We start from the raw sequence: 9,764 nt of genomic DNA, 5'->3' as shown, positions 1-9,764 counted from the left end.
TAGGTACATTCCTGATGATTTATTTTTGCCTACATAGACAAGAAATATAATTACTTGTATATTGGTGTAATGTGGATATTTTGTTTGCTGATGATTTCAGGTTTTGGGGGAGGCCTACCAACTACTGAGTGATCCAACACAACGGCAGGCTTATGATGCTTATAGGAAATCAAGAATTTCATCGCAAGTTCTTTCTAATCAAATGTCCATATGATGAATAAGATTTATTGAATTTGACCATAACTGTGGTATTGTGTACGTGAAATATATAGATGCTAATATGTATTTTAGTGTTATCCATCTCATGATTCTGTTTCTCATTGCCTTGTATTTTTTAGCGATACTATTACTGACCCAGCAGTGATTTTTGCGGTGTCTTTTTAGGAGTGACCTTTTTGAGGAGTACACTGGTCATCTTGCAATGACTTCACTTTACTTAACATCAAATATGTTGTACTTTGTACATTGTGGTTTTGCACTACTGCATTGTCGAATTTAGTTTCGTGGTTGAATATCGACCCTTAAATGTGGTGGGTTAGCCTTAAAGTTGTGGGTATGTAAGAATTAAGGGCAAGTTGGTGTATTCTAATTTTATTTTTGATTTGATGTTAAAGTTATTTAATGAACTACTTTGGCAACTAAGAATGCACACATGACAACAAAAAATAATAATACATAGTAAACAACAATCTATTAATGAAAAACGACAATGAACTGATATGATCGTCGTTGTTAGTGAACATAAAGATTTATTGTCGTAGGTGTCCAATAAGTTGTCGTAATGATGTAATGATGTCAATAATATTGACTAGTACTGGAGTCATGATTTTTAATTTATAATAGTTCCGAATTGTCGATTTTCTCTTATTTAAATTTCCCAATTTGGGAGGGTTCTAGGGACATATAACTTTGACACTTAAATTCACTCACGGGACCAACCACACCATCATACGCATCTAACAGCTGACAAATTACTAATTTGGCAAGTAAAAAAATATGTAACTCTTGCTTTTAGCTTAGCTCAAGCCAAGCCAAACATCAAGACACTATGCTTTGGTACGTGGTCTTCTTCATTCTTTACCTTCTATTTGTAATTGTTCCATTACCAAAAACCAATTTTGAAAGGATCAAATCAAATTACAAACAAACTTCATCCAAATAAGGATTGAAGATGTATATTTCACCTCTCCCAATCTTTGTCCTCTCTTAAGGACTGCTAATGAATTCTTTGATTTTCAAATTGGATTTCTCATATAGAGAAGTCAACTTTTATGCTCCATACATAACAATTTTTTTTTTGTTTTAAGACTTTGGTCCTACGCATAGTTGATTTATTAGACTTTGGTTCAGAAAAACTTGAATATTAGACTTTAGTCCTAGTTCTATTTGTTCACCGTTAGTTGACTTACATACGACTGAGTTGATTGTTAGTCAACTGAGTTGACTAACGGTGACAAACAAAACTAGGACTAAAGTCTAATATTCAAGCTTTTCTGGACCAAAGTCTAATATTCAAGCTTTTCTGGACCAAAGTCTAATAAACCAACTACGCGTAGGACCAAAGTCTAAAAAGTCCCAAAATTTTCTATACTTCCGTCTCAATTTGCGTCACAAAAATTTATGACGGCATATTGGCGTCAGTAATTTGTGACGGCATTTTGGCGTCAGTAATTTTGTGACAGTATTTTGAATTTGTGACGACATTTTAGCGTCAGTAATTTTCTGACGGTATTTTGAATTTGTGAAGGCATTTTGGCATCAATAATTATGTGACGGTATTTTGAATTTGTGACGGCATTATGGCGTCAGTAATTTGTGACGGTATTTTGAATTTGTGACGGCATTATAGCGTCACTAATCATATTTTCGTTTTGCTTTTTAAAAAAACATAATAATGCACCTGCTGCCATATATTTAGAAACTACCTGCAAGTGCTCTAATCACTACTATATAATTGTTTCCATTCATCCATCCACATCTGATTACCACACAAATAAAAGAAGAAATCTTGTATTAAAAATATTTAATATATATAACATTGTATTCTCAACAAACAATATAATTGTAACCCTGCTACATGTGTAGTCCTACATAGTAAATTTCATTCAACAATTGTATTAACACGCCTACACTTACAAAGAACCAATTCTAACACTTACAAGGAACCAGTGGACAATGACTTATAAAACGACAAGAAAAACCAACCCACCATAGTTTGTCTTCATAGCCTTCTTTTGAACTTCTCTCAGCCAAGCTTAATGCAGGCTCACTGCCGAATCTACATTGAAGAATTGACTCTATACATATTGCCTTGTAACAAACTTGAATTCCTCGTAACAAACTTGAATTGCAGAAGAAGCTTTACAAATCGAAGCTTCGATCCTTTACGGTTGAAGAGTGAGACTGCATCAAAATATCAAGCTTTTCGCATAAGTGGGCAAAGACCAGCCGTTTTACCTTATTTGCATCGAAAATCCTTGGATTTGTAAGACGGGTAATCTGGGTCAAGAGAGAAGAAAGAACAATGAATATGAATAGTAATTATATGATCAATTAGGACCAGTACAGAAATGTAGAAAACAGACTTAGTATGAAACCAACATAAGAATATACCTGACCTCCCGATTGCTTAATGCTGGGGGAAAAAAAAACCCCTAGTTCAAAATACTTTACACTGAATATGTGCATATCATGAAATCCCTCTATTTTAGTGGCACTTAGGAAGTTGAACTCCCTTTTGTATATTACAGCCTAGAAGGACCATCTAACCTCATATCATCAGTCCCTAACATAACACTAATGCTAAGGGGTACATATTCCATTTTCTATAGAAAAAATATCTGGGTTGAGCTGCGAAGAGCAGGAAACACAAACCTATCTTCTGCATAGTAAATGTGTTTATTTGTGAGCTGATTGTCTAGGGAATGCAGCATGGAATTCAGTTTTTCAATTTTCTGCAAAAGGAAAAGGAAAGGAATTAAAGCAATCAATAACAAACACTACTATATAATAACACTAAACAAACTATGTAAGACACCAACTCCTTAGTTAATAGTAATCTCAGTTACCTTCTTTTCACTCTGTATTTTTTCAAAGACATAACCACTATTTTGGGTTTTCATCAGCACAAGTTCTTCATGAGTGTATTGTTTTGGCGTCAGTAATAAAAACACAAAAAGCTAGTGTAAATGAGGAGTCGAGGAGAAACAAGGAAATGCATATATCTTAAGAACTTGAAACTTAAAAACAAGAGACAAGTATATTACTCTTATTTGTGTACTCCACCCACAGTTTTGGACTTAATCATCTTATAGTAAAACTCATCCAGGTTTCTAAATGATGCCTTCTCCTTGAGTTTCTACACAACCAACCAAAAACCAAAGTAAAACTCATTCGGGTTTCTAAACGATGCCTTCTTAAGTTTCTGCACAACCAACCAAAAACCAAATTTATTATTAACAACGTTTAATAATTAACGTGTTAGACAAAATTGTTTTCATATTACATTTCAAACTCCTCATGTCTCCAAATTTTACTTTGGAAGAAATAAGTCATAAGTGAAACTCAATCTTGTCAGGACTTATTCATGATAGCAACTCAATCTGGTGTCCCAGCAAAGTGAGGCCATTATTAGGCTAAGCATATTCCTAGTTATGGTGCCAATAAGGAATAAGCCAGAGAATGGATAATTTCCTTCCCGCCTCACAGTTGCCAGGACCAAGCACTCATATAATGAAGAGGAAAGTTCAGGGTCTTCGTGTGAATTGTGCACTTGCCTAAAAGAGATATAGTTGAGGTTGACCAATTTAGTGATTGTTTTGGTAAAACATGAATTACTCCCATTTCAATTAAAGTTTGATCTAGATATGATATCAAATCAATGTTCATATATATAGTTCGGAAAGGAATCATGGTTATCATAAAATCTTCAAGCATATACCTATCAATATATAAGAGCAAGGTCTCGTCAACTCTAATGAAGATCCATCACACGCTACATATTCTTAACAAAAATATATTTGTACTACATTTCCTGTCTGGAATACCTTTGCAAGTCATATACCTGAATCGTAACACTGAATATGTCCAATTGCATCACCAACTACCAACCGTGTATGTTGATGAGTCCATTCACAGACACCATTGGAAATGCACAAATTCCATGAAGGCCGCTGCAGAGCTCCAGAGGAAACTTTTTCGCATGGCTGAGTTCTCAAGGCTATTTCATGCAGAATAAAAACAATTACCTGCAGATCTGTCATAATGTCTGAGTAATCAAGATAGAGAAAATCATGAAAATAAATTATCAACATTAGATAGGCAGATAGGGAATCAAATTAATAGATGAACTTTATGGTATATATGCACTTACAAGGAAACCAAAATACCTTTATATAGTTTCCAATTATATAGTAAGTTCACCAAACTTATGATTTGAGCCTCCACATCAGTTGGTGCTATGAAAGAATTGCACTTTGACTACTCAGTAATAGAAACATAACTAGAGCTATCAATCTAGTCACCAAGAAAACCACCTTCCCCAAGCATTTTCCATTCTATTGTTGGTCCAACTTTCCATGGGCATAAAAATTCTATACGAAGAATAAATTTGTTCATTTGACGAAAAATAATAGAAATGCTTGCATTAAGAGGATTACAAACAGCAGGGACAACAGGGATCTCACACGGCAGCTCAAACTTGAATGTGTCATCTGAACCTACAACTTTATACACTAGTCCAGCACCCCTACTATTCCAAACAACAAAAAGATTTCTACAAATCCTTTAGGTTGCTAGTCTGTATATAATGCCTCATAATATTTGTCCCAAACAAGAAACATACCCCCTACAACATGAGACTGAAAGAATACCATCACCACAAAGGGGACCATCTAATATAGATATCACGCCAATAGCAATGCCACTATCTACTAATAGAAATATATAATGAGTCCCATATAGAAGCACTAAGAGCCTTCCCTGGGATGATATTGATACAACGGAATCCCATCCATTGAACCTTTGTTCAGAATGAGCATCATGTTATGCAGAGAACTTTTATGCAATTTGGTTACACCATCCCCATATTGGTCAGACTCATCCAGTAATATTGCATGCATTTTATCAAGAACATCAACCAATACCACAGATGATGTACTTGCCAGATGGAATTGCAGCCATAAACTTCAATTCTCCTATAAATAAACTCCCATGAAAGACAGTCCGCACAATATCTAGGCTACAAGGATCTACTATAACCACAGTACACATTGCCCAAGCCCTTTTCTGTGAGGTTCCCTATCAAACTTAATCTTGTTGTTTCCAACATGCACCATGTTCTAAAAACTACAATGTCCAATTATATTGCAAACATTATTATATATGACCAAATTTCATCCATGTCATTATTGTATAGAAAAAAGTATATACAGTTATACCCGTAAAGTGTCCTCTTTTTTGTGAAAGGCTTTTGCACGTTCGACATAATCTTTGTGCTTTTCGAGGAATCCAAACTTCCTCCTTGCTTCTCTGCAATGAAATTTCAAGTAAATATCAAAACTTTTGAATACAATGAATTGAAATAGTGATATTGGAGAGAAAACTTACGGTTGAGCTCGTTCTTTGTATAATTGGGCTTTTGAATACAATAAATTGAAAGAGTGATATTGGAGAGACGTAGAGAAGAAACCCCAGTGACGATTGAAAAGAGGGAGATTTAGCGCTATGTTTTTTTGCCCTATTTTCAGTTTTATTTTTTTGTTTTTCGATCGAGTAGTTTTGAGACCACTTTATCCACGGTAGGTGTAATTTTGGGAAAAACATGAATAGGTGGAATTCGAATAGATCGAGAAAGGTGGAGAAGAAGGGTTTCTCATTTGGTGTTCTTAATTTGAGGTCGAGAAGAAATCGAAGTCTTTGGACACAGTTTCGTGTTGACGCCTCATCCTGTCGCACATGCCCAACACGTGTGTTGGTATCTTAGTGAAATTAAATTCTTTGACGCCACCTAATTATTGGATTAATTGTGACGGCAAAACCCACAGAGTAATGCCATAATGGTGTCACAAATTTTTTGATGCCTATTTGGCGTCACAAAATGATAAAACCCCCTGTCACAAAAAAGTTGTTATGGTGTAGTGATGCCGATTTGAGCAGCATTCACCTGAAGTTTCTTCATCAATCTACTATTGGTGACCCATCGACCGATCTGGTTCGAGTGAAAAAAAATCACATAAGTAAATTTATTCAAAACATTAATAAACCTAATATACACTCAAGTTAGCAATGCATATGAAACTATTTTTACCAACTCAACCTATGCACCTTTAATAGATAAGTTATAACTAAACTGGACCACCAAATTCCTACTTGCAGATTATGGGTGTTTGTGTTTGTTAGTACTTAGTAGTAGTACTACTGTATTGTAATAAGGAAAGAGACGATCAAAATGGGGACCCAAATACAAAACAAAACAAACATAAAAACAGATCAGTGATATCATTTTGCATAACAATCAAGTATAAACAAAACAGAGAATTAAAGAAGCTAAAGAGAAACATTGTCATAACAAACCAATGTGGCACTTAACAGAAAACCTCCACAAATGCTCATATAAAGGAGATACTGAAATTTCAAAACTAAGCTAGCCTTCAGTCAAACCAAGCTTGTTCACTGACTATAACTAATGAGACAGAGAACTTGAGCCTCTTGTCACAAACCCACGGCTGTTATCTATATTATTCTATACTAGTTAATGCCTGTGCCAGATGGCACTCAAGACATATTGTATTTAAACAACACCCCAAGAGACAATCTTCATGGCAGCAGTGAATTGATGTTATAAGCTTATAAAGATAGGGATATGTAAAATGCACTACTCATTTCCAGCAATTCTATACTTCATAGCCATGTCATCGAAACACTCAATGACTCAAGTGGGTTTATGGTAATTCTATTTATTTCATTTCTCACAAACCAACTCGTTGCACTTATCGCTTACAACATCTTAATTAAATCAAGGCATATCAGAGTGAGAAACAAATAAGGGGAGAAAGCCTTGAATTAAGAGCATAAACCCAGTAGCCCAAACGCTATTGTAGGCAAATATATTGAAGAGAAAATGGAGTTCAACAACTATCAAGAAATATACTCAGGTTTTGAAAGATAGACCTTTGAAATAAAGGGATAGACATATGAATCCAACACATTATCCATGGATGTTTTGTTTATGCTACAGTAAACATTTATTGTAATGCCACCTCAAGATCAAAGAAATATTACACAAAATTAATAAGACTGCTCTCAATTTTATTAATCATAACTATAACTATAACTATAAATCACCATGCTTAATTTCTCACTCACCTTTTCTCATTAGTATTAATGTCCTGGGTATACGATATTTGTGGTACAATTTTTGCATATATTGTTTTTGAAGAAACACATCTTCACATGGCCACATAGAATTGTCTATGACTAAAATTTGGTGTTCTCAAATCAATGTCTCATTGAATGCCCATTAGATTTACTAATTGTCATGGCATAAGCTAGTCGAATGGGGAATTGTTGCCTTGATATATAGTTTGAAAGGCAACTCCAAATGTGAGGGATCCAAATATATTATTTTTGGGATGAATACTGGATTTCTAGCTTTCTCACTGATAAGAGCCCAAAACTGTAGTTTTAACCCCTTAATAATACTACTTTTAGACCAATTATACGAGTAATAAATAAGAGTTAATGCTAATTACGTGCTTTTATGTCTTTCAGGCATGGAACTCAATTATGTGCAGAAATGCGCGACTTTGGCGATATAAAAAAGCAAAGGGTTGGTTGCTAAAAAGTTCTGTGATAAAGGCCAAGATTCAAGGAGACAAAGTCTTTATGAAGCCCAGTCAAAAGCTGAAAAGTCAACACGGGCAGAAACAGTGTACAAGTCAGCATAACTTCCGAAGACCATATCTTTGGACTCAGGCCTCGGATTTGGGCCTACCTTACGTCAAAACGACCGGCTCAGAAAGATCTTTCCAATGGTCCAAGCCTTGACCCAATCAGAGGAGCAAAAGTGGACGAACAGTCTACTGAAGTCAAAGCCAGCTGAAACGGGCTCTGTGGACTAAAGAAATTGGGCTTTGGGCTTTGGGCTCGATTTTCCGGCCCAAAACATGGCTCCTCATCCCATGCACGAAATTGTGGATCTGGTCTCCTCCTTTACATAAAACAAGACTTAGCTCTTAAGAAAGATATAGTTAGAGAATCTATAATAAAAAGTAGCCATTAAAATAGCTTGTAGATCTAGTTTTTGAATTCAATTAGTTAAATTAATTAGTTTCATACATTGTTTTAGATTAATTCTTTGAATCATAGTTCTTCATTGATTAGATAAATAAAATAGTTATTTCTTGTTCATTTCGATTTTGTCATTTAAAATTGTTAGATCTAATTTCAGTTGTTGTTATTCAATTCTTAGTTATTAATTTAGAATTCAATTATTGTTTAGTTAAAACTAATAAAGTTATAATCTTTATATTACGAGTTTTAATTCACATCGTAACCCACCATTGCTCTCATTAGACCTTGAATAGATTAGTCAATCTAGGAAACTTGAATGCTAAAGAACTAAGAGTGGAACGAACATTTTACTCCACTCTATTTTGATAGAATTGAGAGTATAGAAATCTTTGATAGCAACGTTTTGATAAATTATTTGCGTTTAATTAAGTTTAGTTTCATTTGTGTTTTGAGTTTCATCATTCATTTCGTAGATAAATTATTCAATTTTACGTATATCAAATGGTGCCGCTGCCATCTTAGTACTCTTTAGTATTGTTTTTTGTCGACTTGATAGTTTTTCAAAGTCCTATAACCCAGGCACCCTTGTTTGGATTCTCACTGTGGTTGTCTGTTTTAGCTTTGCAAGTTTCCACGAAAAATTACTCGGAGCGCACATGTGCCCTGGGCAAGCCAAAGTGGAGGCCCTACGCCCACACGCCTGGAATCCCACCCTTTGGCTGAGCACCACCTGCACCCTACCAAGGCCAACTTGGGCGCCACCTGCGCTGGAATCCTACCTTTTGCCTAAGCGCGACCTGCGCCCTGCCTAGGCATATTCTGAGCGCACCCGCGCCCTCTGCTGAAACTGCCCAATTTCCACAGGTTTATTTCGAACTTCCATTTCTTCAAAGCTTTCAGTGTTCTAACTTGTTATATACACTGAGCACGTGTAAACAATACGCTATTCATAAGCAAAGCAAGGAGGCTTTCAGGTACTCTTTTCTTCCACACCTCGCATCTTCTGTTAGAGGTTCATACTAGCATATCAAGATTGTTTGGAGTGTTGTTATGTTTCATTAATATTGGTCTTAGCCTTGCATGAGATTAAGGTCGGGCCGAAGAAAAACACCTAACGTAATTAACCGACAACGGCAACAAACAAAACTTTCTAGTATACAACTCACTACACCTCTAGCTAGCATACCACACACACCACCTGAAGTAATGGCTAAAGAAAGATAGTCCCCTCTCTCTGACTTTTACAAAGCCTTGAACGATAGCCCTAAATCTTGCATCATTCTATCAGACCCAGTGGGGGATTTCCAAATCCCCCCAAATATATTTAATTTGTTACCCGTTTTTCATGGGTTAGACCATGAAAAGCCCTATCAGCACATGCGTAGGATTGACCAAGTCCTTACTACATTCCACCATCCTACAGTAGGTGCTGAACAAATTAAACTAAGGGTATTTCCCTTCACCTTAGCCGA

The 9,764-nt window shown here is 35.6% G+C and overlaps 1 protein-coding gene across 1 annotated transcript; it reads right to left on the bottom strand.

Moving 5' to 3' along the window:
• Positions 1 to 2,309: 2,309 nt before the first annotated feature.
• Positions 2,310 to 6,910, bottom strand: LOC147523964 (putative U3 small nucleolar RNA-associated protein 11). The gene is made up of 7 exons (XM_086573115.1): positions 6,900 to 6,910; positions 5,608 to 5,787; positions 5,439 to 5,529; positions 3,273 to 3,358; positions 3,069 to 3,156; positions 2,875 to 2,954; positions 2,310 to 2,499 (listed from the first exon to the last, which is right to left on the bottom strand). Exons 1-7 carry the CDS (start codon positions 6,908 to 6,910, stop codon positions 2,454 to 2,456), a joined length of 582 nt encoding a protein of 193 aa, XP_086429241.1. The 3' UTR covers positions 2,310 to 2,453.
• Positions 6,911 to 9,764: the final 2,854 nt, after the last annotated feature.

Source organism: Coptis chinensis, chromosome 1, assembly GCF_015680905.1.
Source record: "Coptis chinensis isolate HL-2020 chromosome 1, ASM1568090v1, whole genome shotgun sequence".
In the NCBI taxonomy this organism is placed as follows: domain Eukaryota; kingdom Viridiplantae; phylum Streptophyta; class Magnoliopsida; order Ranunculales; family Ranunculaceae; genus Coptis; species Coptis chinensis.
Note: the sequence above shows the minus strand (reverse complement) of the source record. Positions and strands in the feature narration are given on the sequence as shown.

What these genes read in the sequence shown, in the direction of transcription:
- LOC147523964 (XM_086573115.1), bottom strand. An exon ending in AAAAAGAGGACACTTTACGG is followed by an intron (nt 3,359 to 5,438) that starts GTATAACTGTAT and finishes TTGGTTGTGTAG; the next exon opens with AAACTCAAGGAGAAGGCATC. An exon ending in AAATACAGAGTGAAAAGAAG is followed by an intron (nt 2,955 to 3,068) that starts GTAACTGAGATT and finishes TTCCTTTTGCAG; the next exon opens with AAAATTGAAAAACTGAATTC.